We start from the raw sequence: 19,464 nt of genomic DNA, 5'->3' as shown, positions 1-19,464 counted from the left end.
ATTATGTTGTATAATCAAATGTTAATATTTAATAATTTTTGGGTGTTTAAAATTATAAATCGGATTTGGTCATTTTTTTACCGCAAATTTGTGCTGGATTTGTGTAAATAAATAAATTTTGTTTTAAATAAAATCCTATTAATTATAAAACTAAAGTTGAAAATTTCAATGCAATTAAATAAGAAAACGCGTAAAAAAAATTTCGAAAAGTTTATAGTATTTATGTTAGTAATACTTCGCAGGGGCTTATATATGAAATACAGCTATGCTGTATTCTAGGTTGTAAGCCATTGCCTAAAAGGTTGTCGCGCATCGACTTTCCCACATCGAGGATAAAGATATAGACAAAAAAATGTGTTTGAAAAAAGTTTTTAAAATAGTAGACACTTTTTGGTGAAAAAATAATAATAGACACTATTTCCAAAAATAATTTAAAAAAAAAATTTCGGGTTTCCAGGTTTCCCGGCTCCAATTTTTTTTTCATCTTCTAAATTTATACCAAAGGGCTTTTAAAACCTCAACACTACCCTTAGCTATTTTTCGGAGCATCGGACGAATAAACTTGTGTCTAAAAATGTGTATGTGCAATATGCCCGATACGCGCTTTGTGCCTGAATTTTGCCACATGTGCCACACCTTATGTAACTGATGGCGCATAACTTTTCGATTATAATCAGTTATTGATTTTGTAGTTTGAGTTTACGGTCAACTGTTTTTAACAAAACAAGCTGTAATTAATCTTATTTTAAACCTATACTAATAAAAATGGCGGAGCCCGAGCTTTTACTAGACTCTAGTATACGTATATGGGTGGTACTGCCTATAGTTTTCATAACGTTCGTATTTGGAATAATTCGTCATTATTTGTCGTTGTTAATGACCTCAGAAAAACATGTTTCCAAAGAACAAGTGCGGGACAGTCAGGCTTTAATAAGATGTCAGCGTCTTCGTGACAACGGCCAATACATTCCCCAACAAGGATTTGAAATGAGAAAGTCATATTTTTTGGATAAAGAAGGAATTATCACGAAAGGTAAAGAAAAACCGTCGCAAGCCAAAAACCCGATGACAGATCCATCGATGATGACTGATATGCTAAAGGGAAATGTCCTTAATGTTCTTTCAATGATTGTCATTGGAGGTTGGATTCAGTGGACTTTTTCAGGATTCGTAACAACAAAAGTTCCTTTTCCATTAACCATTCGATTTAAACCAATGTTGCAAAGAGGAGTTGAATTAGAATCCCTGGATGCTTCATGGGTTTCATCTGCATCATGGTACTTTCTTAATGTATTCGGCCTTCGAAGTATGTACTCTCTGATCCTTGGAGAAAACAACGCAGCGGATCAAACGAGGATAATGCAAGATCAGATGGCAGCTCCGGCAATGGCGATGCAGCAAGACCCTCAGAAGGCATTTAAGGAAACCTGGGAAAGTTTAATGATGACCGAACACACAAACGCAATCAAGAACATCCACAAAGGAATATTTCTTAAACACTTGCTGCCAGAAGAATAACTTTTTATAAAAAACCAAATGTTTTTGTGCAATTTTATTGAAATAGTTTGATTCTAAAACATATATAAAACAACGACAATGGATTTAAAATAATAAAATAACACTTTTTGTTCACCGCTATTTATTTTCATTTAGACAATTTAAATGTTTTCTTTTGACATAGATATTTAAAATAAACTGAAATGTAGGAGAAAAATTTGTAATAAAATAAACATGGAAAATAAGGTCCAACGACATAAAACTCGATACACGAAAGATGTTCTGCCGTCTAAAATAACTCGTCATATAAGAGCACAGGAATTCGATGCCGATACAGCATTAAAAGAACAAGTCACTGTTGTTAAGGACCTGGAAGTTTCTTTATTTAAAGTTCAACGGAAAATTGCCAAAGAAATCGAAAAATTATTAGACGATAACAAGATAATAGAATGTATGTCATATAAGGAAGATTTCCTAAACGAGCTTCTTCAAACGATAATTGCAGACGAGAAAAAATTCCGGAATGCAGTCCTTGGTGAGCAGGAGGTTGTAGAGATGTTTAAAACTGCAATGGAAGAAGAGCAATTGTCTCCCTCCCATCTAGAAGCGGCTAGAATGAAAAGAGACGACAAAGCTGCGGACTTATTTGATATTGTATATTGCAGAGAAAAGGTGTTTGCTGCATTAGAAGCTATTCAACAATTTGGAAAACAAAAAAAACAAGAACCAGCAACTGAAACGGATGGTATCGTTACTGCACCTAAATTTAAAATGGAGTATTCGTTTGTCAAAGACTCTCTGAAAAAAGAACACGACAAACTTAAAAGGTTAACCGAATGGCAGAAAAACCCTGAACTAATGCGAAAAGAAATTAAAAAGCTTGGCAATGTGCCTGCAGCTTCTGCGCCCAATTTGTCAAATTAAATTTTAAGCTTTTTTTTTATTTATTTCTAAATCTGTTAATATGCAAATTTTAGTTTCTAAAAATTCATTTTGGTTAATATTAGTATTATTCCTCTGCAAATTGTTACAATTATTTTTTTTTTATTATGCCATGCTTTTGTAATAATTATTTAATGTATGTTACATTTTTACAAGACAAAATACATTTTTAGACTGTTATTATTGCATACTAAAGTATAAGTAAAAACCTTATTATCTTAACTCTTATTTTCTATAACATGCCCATTTTATTTTGCATGTTTTTAAAGCGCGTTTACTTGTTTTTTCGTATTTTAAGCACTTTGACCAATTCCAGAAATTGATTTTTTAATATTGCACTACTTGTTGATTCCAAACTAATAAAAAAATTTAAAATGAAATTTAAAACTGACTTGCAATAACTCGTGTAGTTTCACTTCAGGACAATTTTGAGATATATTCCTTTACAAAGTTCACTGCGGCTTCCCTTTTGCTAAGCTTTACAGCTTTTCCTTGCATTCTACCATTCTTAGTGGCACCCTTTCCTTCTATTAGACCTAAAACATGGGAACCACATTGCTCTACAAAATCCCCTGGCCCCGATATTAAGAACATACCCTCTCCTTTTTCATCACCAACAGATAAAAAAAGGTAAGCCTGCAAAATAAATACAATTGTTAAACTAATACTATTATCAATATGGCCATAACTGGTAATAATAAAGTAAAGCGAAAATAATTTAAAGTTTTATTAAAATTAAAAGTGTAATACCGAAGGATTGATTTCATTTGCGATAATATTCATAAATTCATTATTTCCCTCTTTTCTGTGAAGTGTCAACAACCTACATTTAAAATATAAAACCACTTTACTTAAAAAATCAATTTTTAGAGAATTTATAATAAGCAAAAAATTATAAATTACTTTTCTGAATTTTCGCTCGAGTTAAACATTCTTGCTTCTAAAATAGCAAAGTCTCTTAAAAGAATAGTAGTTGATTTTTGGGACGCTCGAAACTGTTTAATCAGTCTTTCCACAGCTAAAACATGCTGATCAGGCCCACACTTAAAAAACAAAACATAAATAATTTATTAATTTAAGAGCTTTTTTAGACCAAGTCGGGGTTTATTTGCATTAAAGCAGTCAAAAGTAATTCAAATTTACCTTTAAATGTTTTGTTAATTCTCTTTCAGTGTTGTAACATTTTCCTGTATAATCCAAAACTCGCTTTCCGGCAATGAAGTAAACATTCGTTTTTCCTTTTTTGCCTTTTTCAGCTGATAGTAGTTTAATGCATTGAAGATGTGAAAGGTTTTTAACATGAGTACCACAACACATATTCGCCTCTATACCCTTCATTTCAACTATCCTGAGTAGAATGTAACAGAATTTATTTAACATATTAAAAAAACTTGGTATTACAATATGAGGTCCATCATTCGATTACTTTTGCCTTGTTATATCCTAAGTTAAATGTTACAAGATTTGTGGTTCTCAACCTTTTTAGCCCATGGACTATTTTCAAATTGGCCTAAATATTCACGGACCTGAGCCATAGATATAAAAATAAGGTAGTTTAATACCCTTTAATCGAAAATAAATGGCATTGTTTATTTCTAACTAAGCTTTAAACACAAGCACTTTCTTTCACAAAATAAGAGAATTAAATATGGTATTATTAAAATATGGAAATTAAACACAGTATGTATTAAGCGAATTTTTACTGTATTGCGCTTTATTTGTAATACAGTATGCACTGACTACTTACAATGGCTAGATAATAATTTCCTAAGCAACTATGCTTGCGGACTTATCCAGACCCTTTCGCGGAATTAAATAAGTCTGTGGACTCAGGAGAACATAGGTTAAAAAAAAATAATTAAAACCTCTTGCAATATCATGTAAGGTCTGTGTTTCGATTTCTTTTTTCTAACTAGAAACTGACATGAAATGATGGACGTTTAGACTGTAAAGGCAGCATTCTCATATAAAGAATGAACGTTTACAAAACACAAAACAACTAACCTAACATCACCAACATGATCTTCAGGTAGACCTCTGGTCCTAACCGAATCCAACAATGGTGAACCAGCTTGAGTGACATGGACGACAACTGGTGTGCAGTCAATTATGGCTTGGTTGACAATGCTGAGTATATACAAAACACAAATTATTTAGTTTTTAACAATTTTAGGTCTTGTCAGCCAAATATTGCCAGTCACCTTTCTATATCTTGTAGTTGATTTAATGATATTGAAGGTGTGTCCATCTCTATATAGGAAATTCCTTTACCCAAGTCCCAAGATGTTGTTTTAAAACCGTATTTCTCATCTGCTATTGCTGTGATAAGATGTTGGCCACTATAAAAATACAACAACAATATTAAATTGGGTTTTGTTGTTATAAGAACAATAGAAGTGGCCAGTTTTTAGGCTTGAAAATTAATTATTTAAATAAAGGTTTATTATTAAAATAACCTATGTTGTTGCATGTGGTCGAATCTTCTTGTCCAGTCAACTTTTAATTTTACTTCAGTCCCCACCTCAATTTTTTCCTCAACAAAGTGAAGAGCCTGTACAATATATTCTTATATCATTTTATTAATACCTTAACTTGAAAAAATACAGCACCTAACTAAAGCATGTTAAATTTTACACTTAAATATTTTACCTTTGCCCCCTTTCTTGCAACTTTTTTCACTTGAATGTCGTTTATAGTTCCCCTGTCATCAGGTTGCCCCCCTCCTTCAGGAAATAAGATAGTGTCACTTAATTCGACTTCAAACCTAAAATATAAAAAATATATATATGATTTATATTAAACCGGCAGCCTGGAGTAGTGGTAAGAACACTTGCTACACCACACATGAGGTCGTGGGTTCAATCCCCACTGATCTTGCTGCAGCGCCCTTGAGTAAGGCGCTATAAACGGTTTGAACTCTTGCTGAGCCAGCACTTAATCAGCAGTATAGTTATCAGGCAAATATAATCTATTTGCCTATAGCAGTTTAGTAATAAGCTGTTGCTGTAGTGACATAGCCTATTTAAAAAGCCAAATGTTATATAAGCAAAACAAAATTGTCGTTCAACATTAATTTGATGGAAATTAAGTGGCTAGTGCTTACCCCTTGCTTTTTACCATTTTTCCATCTTCGTTTTCGACTTTAGTTTCTTTGGGTTCACACGAAGTAACCTTCGCATCAAACTCTTTCAAATAACTATCATCTTGACACTTAAACAACATGATTTTCTTACATAAGTTAACAATATATACAATAGCTTGCCTAGTTTTCTAAAAATATAAAGTTTGAAGTTATTTAAATATAATCGGTTCAAATATAAAGTTACTATTAAATAGAAACAATATTACGTTGTCAAAAGTGCAAATATATACAGAATAAATAAGGTTGTATAAGCTTAAAAAAGAAGTTAGACTATTTAAAAATATTTTAAAAAAACAATGTGTAAAAAAGACAGAAATCTGCAACCTGATATTTAAAAAATAACAATTTGGCAAAAATTTATAAAAGGAATTTTAAAATGTTTTTCGCTTTTTTACAGAATCACAAATTTTTGTAAAAAAATTGATTATTTTTCTAGATTAAATCATTCATAGTAAGAGAGTTTTGCATTCCTTGAATGGCTCCCAGTTTTTGAGTTGCAGACAAAAGTTTATATTGTGTTTCGTGCAACTGAGCTTTTAACTGTCTATTTGATTCCTCCAATTTAGGCACTGCATCGTTTTGAAATCTTTGCTCTTTTGATGACATCTACAATAAAAATTTTTTAAAGTAAATATATTATAATTTTAAAAAAATTGCTTTAAGGTTATAGATAACCGGCAGCGTGGTGTAGTGGTCAGAACCCTTGGCTTCACTACAACACAAGGTCCAGAGTTCCATTCCCACTGCTCTCATGCTGTAGCATGCTTTAGTAAAGTGCTTTAAATATTATGAACTCCTGCTTTGCCAACACCTAATCAACAGCTTAATTGTTAACCAATTATAAGCTATAATATCGTAAACTTTCAATGAAAACTCAAGACTGGATGGATTAACTAATGTTATTTTATGTTTACGTCTAAAGTTGACCTTCCACATTGAGAATAAATAAATTAAAAAAATAAAATCTACACTTTGACTACAACAAATGAAATCAAAAATACAATAACAACCAACTACTAACTACCACAAACAATAGGTTACCTGGACATCAGGCATACTAGTAGAAGCCATAGTCGCAGGTTTTTCATTTTCCTTGTCAGACTAAAACAACATGCACAACTTTTTTTTAAAAGTGGTCGCCATTTTTTTTTAAATTTACGATAATTTTTTTTTTAATTTTCAAAAATCCTGCTTAACAATTTACCTGTAACTTATTATTTAAGTGATGACATCTTCGTTTCACCTGATTGAGTTCGGTTTGTAGGTCTTTGACTTTATCCTCGTAGGCCTCGCACGAACTCTTTCCCTCTTCTCTCCACCTAGTGAACAAAATTTCGTTTCTTTGTTAGTGAAGATAAATAAAAAAAAGACAAAAAAATTAAATTTTAATTGGTTTAACAGTTTTGCAAATCATTTTACCATTTTTATCATAACAACCATGTAAACCATATTTAACATTATTAACCATTTTTGCAACTTTCTACATTCGACCAACAACAAACACCATACCAATTATCTAACCAGATTTAACCAGGACACCAGATACAAACCAATTACCTGGCTGTTATTCTCTGTTGGTCGGCCAACATTTTATGAAGTTGGCGAGTGCTGTCTCGACTCGCTGACTCAACACTCCTCAATCTTATCTCGAGTTGAGTTCGCTCTCGCTCGAGTGTTTCTTGCTTTGACGCGAACTCTTTTGCAGCTTCGAGTTTTGCTGATCGAACTTTTTCCTCCAAATTCTAAAAAATTAGATTTTTTTGTAAATACCTCTAATTCAATCCATCAACCCATAACCCCATTTTTTACTGCCCCTACTCTTATCACCCCTGTTTCCGTACAACAACACCTTTTTTAACCCCACACCAACCTGTATGTTGTGCTTGCATTGGTTAACAGTTTCAATCAATCCGAGTCTACTGTGTTGTGATTCCTCAGTCTCCCTTCTTAATCTCTGAACATTTTGCTCCAACATTGTGTTTAGTGATGTTAATCTTGTCATCTCATCACTGTGCCCCATTTTTAGCCTCTTTATAGTGTCCTCTAGGCTCTAAAGGATCACAAATGTGCTCTTATATAAGAAGAAGTTGTATAAATCTAGAATGAATTAGGAAAATATAAAAAAACCTGTGCCGTGATCATAACATCATCTCTCACTCTCTCAGCATTTAAAGCTCTTCTTTGAAACTCTTCCACTTTGTTATCTTCGACCTTTTCCCGGTGTTTTTTCGTTAAAACTTCGAATTCATCCTCCACGACTCTTTTGGCTCGTTTAGCACGCTCTGCTTCTGATCGCGCATTAGCAACATCCAATTCAAGTGACTAAAACAAAAATAATTTTGATAATATTTATTTTTTCAAAGATGGCTTAATAAGTTTAATTATTGTGTTGTAGCGTACTACTTTAATGACATATAAGGCATATTATGTGTGTGTACGTTATACGCATGTTGTTTTGCCTTTTTCCTATAACTTTAGTATCCCGCTGTTTATCCTATCTTTTATTCATTCTTTATTTCACCGTTAAACTAGTAATACGTTTTCTCACTTCTATTTAACTGCTACAGTGTATAATTTTAATGTGTCTTTTTATAAAGAGTGTCCTAATTCAGAGACTGATCCCAACCACCACAAAGTTGTTGGGTTGGAGTCCTATCAAGAGCATAATTTAAACTTCAAAAATATAAATAAATTACTAACAGAAGACCGGTGAAAAGCCCGGGCCTTTTCGAATTAGACCACCTCTTTAGTGGGGTCAAAAAGAGTTATAATATTTTTGGACTAAGTTAGTCCAAAGCCCAGAAAAAAGAAGACATGGAACTAAATACGTTCTCCCTAAATTTGAATAATAAATTTACTTATTCACCTCGACTTCATCCATCAACTTCCTCAAATTTAAACTCGAAGTCAACTTCACTTTATCCACTTCCGATTTGACTCGTTCTGCTATTTCGCTCACCAGTGTTTCCATTGCATTTTTGTTGTTTTCAAAATCACCTTGACATTGTTTCTCACGCACGAGAGCTGAATCTCGGGCAAGTATCGCATCGTCGAGCAATTGTGCACTCTCTCGAATCTGGAAAATGGAAAAAAGATTTAGCGAAAAGAAAAACAATTTTTTTTTGATAAAAAAAGTTACTTTTTACATTAATTTGTGATATATATACTTATTTGCGTATGTTTTTCCCATATCCCCTTAAGGGAATAGGTCTTTTGAAATTTTTATCGGGTAAGGGTGTGCGGTTTGGGACTGTCTGAGATATCTGTGAACGCCGGACTCAAGGCCGAATAGAGTGTTGTTCGTGCGACTTGAACCCGAAACCTTTCGGCTCGTAGTTTGACGCCATGACCGGTTCACCACACTACCAGACTACTTCAGTATTTTTATGACATCATTCCTTATACCTGCATTAAGTAGGACATCTCTTTTGAATCAACTTCTGTGTTGGCCTTCTCTAATGCTGATATTTTAATTTTAATTCTTTCTATTTCCGAATTCTTTTCCGAGCATATCTGAAATACAATAAATTAAAATTTAAAATATGAAATTTATTGTATGTAAAATTAGTTTTGTACTTAAATTATTCAATAACTATTACGTAAATCCCTGGTATAATGTTATGTTTAACCAGTATGATAATAAAGATTTAAAAAACAAATAAATTACCTCTAATAATTGAGCATGCCTTCCCTCTAAATCAGTTAAAGAATTTTCAAGTTGTTGAATAGTTGTGTTACTTGTCTGGTATTTTTGATCTAAAGCAACATTATCCTGCCTCTGTAATATAACAATATAATAAATTTAACATGTTACAATTATACCATTTTACATAGGGCCATAGCCTATAGACCCAAATTACATTTTTAATTTACCAAATTTTGAAGATTAATTTTAAGGGTATCAACATTTCTTTTTGCTTCATCCTCCTTTAAGGTTGCATCCCGGACTTTTTGTTTGGTCTCTCGCAGTTGGTTTTGGTAAGACTTTAGTTCACTCAACTACAAAAATGTAAACTAAAGTTATCTGTATTAAAAACCTTTTTTTGCTTAAAAAAAAAGCAAAAAAATCATGTTGCTGGGATGAAAAAATGAGAAATAAAACTTCACAATTTGAAGTATGTTTTTTTTTTCTCCTCGATGTGGGAAAGTTGAATGCGCAACTTAAACATAGAGTAACATAAGTTACTCTGACCCAGTCTTGAGTTGCTTGTGGCAGTTTGAGATATTATAGATTATAATTACCTGATAATTATACTGCTGATTAAGTGCTGGCTCAGCAGGAGTCTATACCATTTATAGCGCCTTACTCAAGAGCGCTACAGCATGAGATCAGTGGGGATTGAACCCACGACCTCATGTGTGGTGTAACAACTGTTCTTACCACTACACCACGCTGCCGGTTAAGTACCACTAAACCACGCTGACTGTTAAATGTTAAATTATTAAATGTTTAAACATGATTTTACAATATAATGTAACAATTATTTTCTATTTCACATTTGTGATATGGTCCTTTAAATACTTATTTATTTTAGTTGTCTTATAGTATGTTGGTTAGGGTTAAAACACTAGACTAACCTGTTGTGTTGCAGCATAAGATAGAGATTGGTTCTCATTCTGAAGTGCCTCGATCGAAATCTGCATTTTTAAGTTAGCATCCTCTAATTTTTCGTTTCTTGACTTGGTATCCTGAAATATTCTCTCATTTGAGCGCACCCTAGCTATCTCAGTTACTCTTTCATGACGAATTCTTATAGATTAAGACAAAAAATTGTAAACAATAAAAAATCGAAAAATTGTTAACTTAATAAATGTTAAGATTTTGTAATTGTTAAAATTTAAAACAATACAGCTTTACAGAAATTTAAAATACACAGTAAATAGAACAAACTTGTCTAAAAGGTGCATAGTTTCTTTGTTCATTTCAACCGCAACATTTTTCTCCTTATAAGCAAGATCCAATTGAGCTTGCAAGTTTCTTAAAGTTGCATCGTCTTGGTTGTTAGCAATGTCTACATAGAATACCATGTTTAGTTAAGAAATTTTTAATATTAAAAATATATCAACAAAACTTAGGCTTTTAAGTCAATTTAAAATTGTAATAAAGATAATACCAGTAGTCTCAAAAGTTTGTAGTTGTTGTTGCAAGACTTCTTGCAGCTCAGAATGTAATCTTTCATTTTCTTCAGTAACACTCTTAAAATTATATATAAATCAGTTTAAAAAAAGGTTGAAAAATTAATGTGATATGGTTATTTTTACAAGCCTTCTATATATACTATATATATGCAGGTGTAATATTATCAATAAAAGCACAAAATTTTACATAAAATTTATATTTCTATTTTCAAACCTTTAGTTTTGCGCTGTAGTCCTCATTTTGATTTTTGATCGTTGTAAGTTCAGAGACAAGAGATGCCATGTGCTGTTCATATTCTACAATTAATGGTGATAATAATAAAGGATTTGTTATCCAAGGTGCTAGGTCTAATCCATCTCCAGAAAGAATTTCATGCTGCAAAAATTTTTTTCTTTTAAATTTAATTCACCTAATAAGAAAACATTCAATCGGACAGTAATAATTTTTTTTTGTATATATGTAAATTTATTCTCGATGTGGGAAAGTTGAATGTGCGACTTAAACATAGAGAAACATCAGTTACTCCGACCCAGAGTTGCCTGTGGCAGTTTGGGATATTATAGATTATAATTGCCGATAACTATACTGCTGATTAATTGCTGGCTCAGCAGGAGTTCATACCGTTTATAGCACCATATTCAAGGGCGTTACAACATGAGATCAGTGGGGATTGAACCCACGACCCCATGTGTGGTGTAACAAGTGTTCTTACCACTACACCAGTACCACGCTGCCGGAGTGCCGGTTTAAAAATTGTCAGATTTTTAAATAAATACTACTTAAAGCTGTAAAATTTTGCATACTTTTGGTTCATCTAGATTGAACTGGTCGTGTCCTTGGTGTTTCGAGAGTGCTGCATTTAAACGATAAACCATTTTACGCAAAAAAACAAGTTCTGAAACTGTTTCTTCATTTGCCTCCATTTTTTAGTTATTATACGGAACAACGGACAACAGATTGCTTAAAAAAATAACAAAATTTAAAACACTATTTATTGCTATCTGATTTGAACAAATATTAGAAATTTAGAATTAAAAATCTACAAAAACAAGTAAACTAAAGGAATGATGTTTTTATAAAATCAAAATCACGCCGTTTTCCAATATTGATGACGAATGTTTTGGATTAAATCCAGCTGTTTCTATAAATAAATTTATCCCCAAAACATTAAAAACTTAAGATTGTTATAAAGTTGGAAAATCATTAAAACAGTAACACATTTTGCTTTCTACCAACTAAATTATTAATAATATTACAACTTACATATGTGGTTGCTTAAATTTATATGTTGTGCAATTTAAACATTTTGCAACAAACATGCGTAAACGTCCCAGCAGTTGCCCCAACCTTTGTTGTACTTGTTTAGTAAAATATTTATCTATCTTGACACCTTCTGATAAGGCGTGTTAAGTTTTAGCGCAAATTACTACGTTAAATACGTTGTGTTACATTGAAGAGGGTTACGTTTTGAAAAATCTGCTGAACGGTTGTGTTTGGTCGTTGCGGTGCTATTTGGTAAAATATTTGGTAAATAAATGTTATATACTGAACTCTGTACTAGTTTATGAGTTGTCGAATAGGTACGGCAGTAACTAGACCAAAAGTACGTAACATTGTTCAAATTTGAATTTAGACTTACTGAATGCAGTTATACACAGTTTTATTAAAACCTACCAACGTTATTCGAGTGCATTTATGCCGACAAGTTGTAAGTTAAATTCCAAACTAGGCTGGTTGAATTTTGGTATTTAAACACGAGTTCACGTTACAACAAACCAACGGATAATGGCAAAACGTAAAGCAACATGAACAAAACCAACAATTTTTATATGTTAAATCAAACTAAAAATTTACAATAATCATTTAAGGATTTTAAGATTTAATTAAAACAACAAATAAAAATAGTAAATTTCAATTTGCTTGTGTTTAAATTAATAATTTTACCTTCAAGCTTGCGAAAACCATGGACCGGAAACATGTGGTAGAGAAGCATCAACAACGTATGTGTAGGAAGGAAAGGAGTAAAATTACTAAACTAAGGAAATTAAAATTTATTCAAGAAAATTTCAAATAAAATTATTTCTCTTGAAAAAAGTATTTAAAAAAGGTTAATTCAAGAAATTAAGACAGTTTATTGATTAAGATGAATTCCCAAGAAAATATACTAAAGTAAGCCAAATGTTCTTAAATTTCTGATACAAATTTTGTTTTATATACAAAAGTAGCCTTTAAGTAGGATTCTGAAACTAATTTATTTTGTCCTTTAGCTATAAAAAACACGGAAGCCTTTCTAAATGGTTTCAAAGTCAAGTTGAATTGACACCTAATCAGGTTGCCTTGCAAGACGGCAACAAATCTTACACTTTTCGAGAGTTGGATGAACTAACCACTCTTTTAGCCAAATATCTTATAGTTAACTTTGGTGTTAAAATTAATTCTTCAGTTGTCCCAATTTATATGGAAGTATGCATTGAATATGCAATAGCAAACATTGCTATAATAAAATCGGGTAAACAAATAACTTGGTCATTTTTTAAATTAAAATTGTAATAAAAAGTCTGTCTTTCATAATATTCCTTAACTATTATAAAGCAATAACTTATGGTGCAAATACAAAACTAGTTAAGAATTAATAATATTAAACAAAACTAACTTTTTAAGGTGGGGCTTATATGAATCTCTATCCTGCAACGGCTACTGGTGCAATTCACGAAATGTGCACAACCGTTGAACCAGTGTGTTTTATAGCATCAGTAAAAACATCCCCGAAACTGAAAGGTAGTTTAACTTAAAAAAAACGTTTCCTTTTAATAACACGTTACTACTTTTTTCACAAAGGCATATAACAATAAGTAGTTTGTTGAGTTTTAATTATATTCAGGTGTAAACGTTCCATCTTTTGTAATGGACGGAAATTGGACGAATCGAATTCTTAACTCTGACTGCGATTTGAAAGTTGAATTGCCTGTTTGTAAGGTTGATGATGTTGCATTTGTTGCTTATACATCTGGCACAACTGGAAAGCCAAAAGGTAATGTTGGTTCTTTTTTATTTTGGTTCTGTAACGCACCTTTTTCTTTATATACTTATTTTAGTTATGTTAACAATTTATTTGCATAGAATTAAAAATACCGTATAAGGACAAGATACAATCGACTAATTGTTTTTAGCTTTGTTATGTCGGCAAATACCCCCGCTTTATTCCTACAACTATGTCCATGAGATGATTCCTTTTGAAGAAAACGAAGTTTATGGTTGTTGCATATTTCCTCCATGGGAAATAATGCGGCCTTTACTAAAGGTCAGTAGAAGTAGAGTTTGTCAAATATTAGAAACCATTTTTTGAAATTTAAAAATAATCCAACTGTTATTTAATAGGGGATCACAGCATTCTTGATTTCTGAGTCTATAATGTCCGATAACAAGTTGTTTGGACAATGTGTCAAACGAAATTCTATAACAAGAATCCTAATTACACCATCACGCTTTGAACAAATGTTGATGGATCCTAATTTCAATCCTAAAGACTATTTGTCAATAAGGTAAAATAATTTTCATTTTTTGGTTGATTATTAGTTTTACTAATTGTAATTTTTTAGGCTTAAGTTAAACAATGTTGTCATTTTTGTCTTTTTTTGCTTTATTAATTCATGTTTGTAGTAATCAAGTTTTTGCATTTATTTTTTAAAGATATCTTTTGGTTTGCGGAGAAGTTTTGACAGTAACTTTGGCTAAACGACTGTTGGCAACTTTCCCTTGGGTCAAAATGTACAATGTGTATAGTACTGCCGGTTTGTGGAGGCTACGTATAAATATAAAAACTTAAAATAGCAAAAAAGTCGATTTCTTTTAATAAATTAAAACTTATTATAGAAACGTACGATGCCGCTATACTTTATATAAATGAGTTTTTTGAAAATGGTGGAGGATCAGAAAGCGTGTATTGCCCAGTTGGAAAACTGTTTGCAGGAGTCACAGCTCACATTTTTAATGATCAAAAACAACCTATGCCTGTTGGCAAGCCAGGCGAAGTAAATTTGATAAATAATATCTTTAATTTTTTAGTTCTTTGCCTACGTTTTTATGTTTCTGTAGATCTACATTGAAAGTCCGGCTTTATCTATTAAATACTTAAAAGCTCCAGGTCAAACCAAAAAGGCGTTTTCAATCAATTCAAATGGACATTTTGTCTATAAGTAAGTAAACTTTGCATGTGTAAATAATCTTTTAAGATTAAAAATAACATTTTCTAATTAAGAACTGGAGACGTGGGAAGATTTTCTTTGGATAACAACTTAGAAATTTGGGGTAGATGTGATCCAATGGTAAAAGTGCAGGGTAGAAGCGTTAATTTAAAAGTAAGCAAGAAAAGTGGTGTTAATTATTTCGAAATACCGTATAACAACAAACAGTGGGCTACAAAATAAACGTTTCTAGAAGAAATAAATTGCTTTAGTTTATCGCAACCTTTTAAAAAAGTTCTTAATTCTGTATAGGCTATCGAAATCCAACTTTTAAAACATCCCAGTGTAAACGCATGTGCTCTAAGTGTAACAGGAGAGTTATCAAAACGAAAAGTTACTGCATATATCGTTCCAAATGGTAAAGTCACTGAAAAAGAACTGGAAGATCACCTTGCCTCGAAATATCTGAAAGTTTTGACTCCTGATAAATTCGTATTTCTCAAAAGGTGCGATTAAAATATATAAATAAAGCAAAGGGTTACAATAACATGTATTATTTGTTTTTTTAGTGTTCCTATCAACCTACAATCAAGCAAATTTGATTTAAAGTCATTAACAAAAATAGAATAATTTAAAAGCACAGAAGATTGATGTTATATGGTCCATCGACCATGGCAATTTTAAATATTTTTTCTTCGACTAAGTCATTAACACAAACAACATATGTTTATCATACAAGTTTTTTTAAAAGACTTCTTTATGACATTTTTCTGCATTAAAATGTTTGGTGTTAAATGCTTCATCACGTAATAAATTATAAAACATCAAGGCTTTCATGTAATAATTTATCAATACTTAATTTCTTTAGGAATTTATAAAAACTTGCATACATTAAAATAATTAATAAAAAAGATATTTAAATTTATTAACAAAAGGTAAATGATAAAATAATTTTAATAAAATTTTGTTTAATGACTTGAAAAGTCATTTAAAATTTACGCAAATATCGTGACGTCACGAATCTCGCTTTTCATTTTAAAACCGCATGAGCTAGGGCTTGAGCTCGATTAGGGTTAGGAAAACCAGGGTTAGGCTTTCCAATAAAATTAAATTGAGAATACAAACAATTTAGTTTGGTATAAAAAGTTATGGAAACGCTTCATTAAATAAAGTGCACAGCTTAATGAGCATCAGCTTTTTAAATAACCGTTAACAAAAATACAATGCAAACACATTGTTCCTTAAATTATATATTAATATACCCCTTAAATATATTTTTTTGACTTATAAAATAGTTAATAAACTGCAGGGCTCTTAACACCATTTCTTTACGGTAAAATATGGTCTTACGCTGATTTTATACACAGGAATTTCATCGCCGACTCCCCGCCGTTTTTTGCAGGACAAATCTTCTGGCAACTCTTTAAACGTTTCATTCTTTGTGTTTTAGTTTATGAATTTATATACATTAACACGGACAATAACTAATAACATAGTTATGCACATTCCTCAGTATAAAAAATGATTAATTAATGATCTATTTTCTTCAAATATCGTTTAGAAAGACGGCCCTTATTTCGCAAAATACGAGATATCATAATGCATCTCCTTGTGTCGCCTAAAAGCGCGCGCTTTCAAAATTAATTTTTTATAGGTTTTAGTTTGTAAAATTGAAAAAGGTTACATGTTCTTGCACATTATTATTAAAAAAATATTAATTTACTGCTTATTTTTTTTCAAATACTGTCTAAAAAACTGTATATAACTACGCGAAAATAAAATTTCTCGCGGTAATTAAAATGCAAAATTCCCGGCTGTTTTAAAAAAAATTTTGGCCGAAGTGTCCGGGGGCCGAAGTGTCTGGCATTCGTCTCTAGTTGCCTGTGGCAGTTTAGGATATTATAGATTGTAATTGCCCAGTAATTAAGCTGCTGATTAATTGCTGGCTCAGCAGGAGTTCATACCGTTTATAGCACCTTACTTAAGGGCGCTACAGCATGAGATCAGTGGGGATTGAACCCACGACCCCATGTATGGAGTAGCAAGTGTTCTTACCACTACACAACGCTGCCGGTTTACAAATTGTCAGATTTTTAAATAAATACTACTTAAAACTGTGAAATTTTGCTTACTTTTGGCTCATCTATGTTAAACTGGTCGTGTTCATGGTGTTTCGAAAGTGCTGCATTTAAACGATAAACCATTTTACGCAAAAAAACAAGTTCTGAAACTGTTTCTTCATTTGCCTCCATTTTTTAGTTATTATACGGAACAACGGAAAACAGATTGCTTAAAAAATAACAAAATTCAAAACACTATTTATTGCTATATTATTTGAACAAATATTTAAAATTTAGAATTAGAAATCTACAAAAACAAGTAAACTAAAGGAATGATGTTTTTATAAAATCAAAATCACGCCGTTTTCCAATATTGATGACGAATGTTTTGGATTAAATCCAGCTGTTTCTATAAATAAATTTATCCCCAAAACATTAAAAACTCAAGATTGCTATAAAGTTGGAAAATCATTAAAACAGTAACACATTTTGCTTTCTACCAACTAAATTATTAATAATATTGCAATTAACATATGTGGTTGCTTAAATTTATATGTTGTCCAATTTAAACATTTTGTAACAAACATGCGTAAACGTCCCAGTTAACCCAATCTTTGTTGTACTTGTCTAGTAAAATATTTATCTATCTTGACACCTTCTGATAAGGCGTGTTAAGTTTAAGCGCGAATTACTACGTTAAATATGTTGTGTTACATTGAAAAGGGTTACGTTTTGAAGAATCTGCTGAACGGTTGTGTTTGGTCGTTGCGGTGCTAGCCTATATTTGGTAAATAAATGTTATATACTAAACTCTGTACTAGTTTATGAGTTGTCGAATAAGTACGGCAGTAACTAGACGAAAAGTACGTAACATTGTTCAAATTTGAATTTAGACTTACTGAATGCAGTTATACACAGTTTTATTAAAACCTACCAACGTTATTCGAGTGCATTTATGCCGACAAGTTGTAAGTTAAATTTCAAACTAGGCTGGTCGAATTTTGGTATTTAAACACGAGTTCACGTTACAACCAACCAATGGATAATGGCTCACAAAACGTAAAGCAACATGAACAAAACCAAATAATTTTTATATGTTAAATCAAACTAAAAATTTACAATAATCATTTAAGGATTTTAAAATTTAATTAAAACAACAAATAAAAATAGTAAATTTCAATTTGCTTGTGTTTAAATTAAAAATTTTATCTTCAAGCTTGCGAAAACCATGGACCGGAAACATGTGGTAGAGAAGCATCAACTACGTATGTATAGGAAAGAAAGGAGTAACATTACTAAACTAGAAAAATTAAAATTTATTCAAGAAAATTTTAAATGAAATTATTTTTCTTGAAAAAAGTATTTAAAAAAGGTTAATTCAACAAATTAAGACAGTTTATTGATTAAGATGAATTCCCAAGAAAATATACTAAAGTAAGCCAAATGTTCTTGGATTTCTGATATAAATTTTGTTTTATATACAAAAGTAGCCTTTAAGTAGGATTCTGAAACTAATTTATTTTGTCCTTTAGCTATAAAAATCACGGAAGCCTTTCTAAATGGTTTCAAAATCAAGTTGAATTGACACCTAATCAAGTTGCCTTGCAAGACGGCAACAAATCATTCACTTTTCGAGAGTTGGATGAACTTACCACTCTTCAAATATCTTATAGTTAACTTTGGTGTTAAAATTAATTCTTCAGTTGTTCCAATTTATATGGAAGTATCCATTGAATATGCAATAGCAAACATTGCTATAATAAAATCGGGTAAACAAATAACTTGGTCATTTTTTAAATTAAAATTGTAATAAAAAGTCTGTCTTTCATAATATTCCTTAACTATTATAAAGCAATAACTTATGGTGCAAATACAAAACTAGTTAAGAATTAATAATATTAAACAAAACTAACTTTTTAAGGTGGGGCTTATATGAATCTCTATCCTGCAACGGCTACTGGTGCAATTCAAGAAATGTGCACAACTGTTGAACCAGTGTGTTTTATAGCATCAATGAAAACATCCCCGAAACTAAAAGGTACTTTTACTTACAATATAACTTTTCTTTTTAATAACATATTACTACTTTTCTCACAAAAACATATAACAATAATTAGTTTGTTAAGTTTTAATTATATTCAGGTGTAAACGTTCCTTTTTTTGTAATGGACGGAGATTGGACGAATCGAATTCTTAACTCAGACTGCGATTTGAAAGTTGAATTGCCTGTTTGTAAGGTTGATGATGTTGCATTTGTTGCTTATACATCTGGCACAACTGGAAAGCCAAAAGGTAATATTGGTTACCTATACTTATTTTAGTTACGATAACATTTAATTTGAGAAGAATTAAAAATACCGTTACATAGATTACACGAACACTGACCAATCAAAAAACTTACATAAATTTTAAATAATTAAGGACAAGATACAATCGACTAATTGTTTTTAGCTTTGTTATGTCGGCAAATACCCCCGCTTTATTCCTACAACTATGTCC

The 19,464-nt window shown here is 31.4% G+C and overlaps 4 protein-coding genes across 6 annotated transcripts; 2 read left to right on the top strand and 2 right to left on the bottom strand.

The window, feature by feature from the left end:
- Nucleotides 1–673: 673 nt before the first annotated feature.
- LOC145759053 (ER membrane protein complex subunit 3-like) lies at nucleotides 674–1,682 on the top strand. Its single transcript, XM_082572784.1, has one exon. It carries the CDS (start codon nucleotides 766–768, stop codon nucleotides 1,516–1,518), a length of 753 nt encoding a protein of 250 aa, XP_082428910.1. The 5' UTR covers nucleotides 674–765; the 3' UTR covers nucleotides 1,519–1,682.
- On the bottom strand, nucleotides 1,546–5,703 carry LOC145759052 (alanyl-tRNA editing protein Aarsd1-B-like). Of its 2 annotated transcripts, none has more exons than XM_082572782.1 (10): nucleotides 5,543–5,703; nucleotides 5,089–5,203; nucleotides 4,896–4,990; nucleotides 4,641–4,778; nucleotides 4,444–4,566; nucleotides 3,583–3,787; nucleotides 3,343–3,482; nucleotides 3,190–3,262; nucleotides 2,832–3,075; nucleotides 1,546–2,257 (listed from the first exon to the last, which is right to left on the bottom strand). In XM_082572782.1, exons 1-9 carry the CDS (start codon nucleotides 5,659–5,661, stop codon nucleotides 2,857–2,859), a joined length of 1,227 nt encoding a protein of 408 aa, XP_082428908.1. In that variant the 5' UTR covers nucleotides 5,662–5,703; the 3' UTR covers nucleotides 1,546–2,257; nucleotides 2,832–2,856. The 2 variants fall into 2 exon arrangements, with proteins under 2 accessions (XP_082428908.1, XP_082428909.1); XM_082572783.1 differs by having other exon boundaries at nucleotides 1,546–2,795; nucleotides 2,887–3,075.
- Nucleotides 1,585–2,820, top strand: LOC145759054 (uncharacterized). Its single transcript, XM_082572785.1, has one exon. The coding sequence runs from the start codon at nucleotides 1,732–1,734 to the stop codon at nucleotides 2,419–2,421; it is 690 nt and encodes a 229-aa protein (XP_082428911.1). The 5' UTR covers nucleotides 1,585–1,731; the 3' UTR covers nucleotides 2,422–2,820.
- A 53-nt stretch (nucleotides 5,704–5,756) lies between the features above and the next one.
- Nucleotides 5,757–11,717, bottom strand: LOC145759442 (sodium channel and clathrin linker 1-like). 2 transcript variants are annotated; one of them, XM_082573278.1, is made up of 15 exons: nucleotides 11,525–11,717; nucleotides 10,935–11,096; nucleotides 10,696–10,777; nucleotides 10,473–10,593; nucleotides 10,160–10,331; nucleotides 9,455–9,580; nucleotides 9,249–9,359; nucleotides 8,987–9,094; nucleotides 8,448–8,657; nucleotides 7,709–7,903; nucleotides 7,452–7,631; nucleotides 7,139–7,323; nucleotides 6,786–6,900; nucleotides 6,623–6,682; nucleotides 5,757–6,187 (listed from the first exon to the last, which is right to left on the bottom strand). In XM_082573278.1, exons 1-15 carry the CDS (start codon nucleotides 11,642–11,644, stop codon nucleotides 6,014–6,016), a joined length of 2,121 nt encoding a protein of 706 aa, XP_082429404.1. In that variant the 5' UTR covers nucleotides 11,645–11,717; the 3' UTR covers nucleotides 5,757–6,013. The 2 variants fall into 2 exon arrangements, with proteins under 2 accessions (XP_082429404.1, XP_082429405.1); XM_082573279.1 differs by lacking the exon at nucleotides 6,623–6,682.
- Between the last annotated feature and the right edge of the window lie 7,747 nt (nucleotides 11,718–19,464).

The sequence above is a fragment of the Corella eumyota genome, chromosome 7 (genome assembly GCF_963082875.1).
Source record: "Corella eumyota chromosome 7, kaCorEumy4.1, whole genome shotgun sequence".
Classification (NCBI taxonomy): domain Eukaryota; kingdom Metazoa; phylum Chordata; class Ascidiacea; order Phlebobranchia; family Corellidae; genus Corella; species Corella eumyota.
The sequence above is the reverse complement of the archived record's forward strand: the minus strand, read 5'-3'. Positions and strand labels throughout refer to the sequence as shown.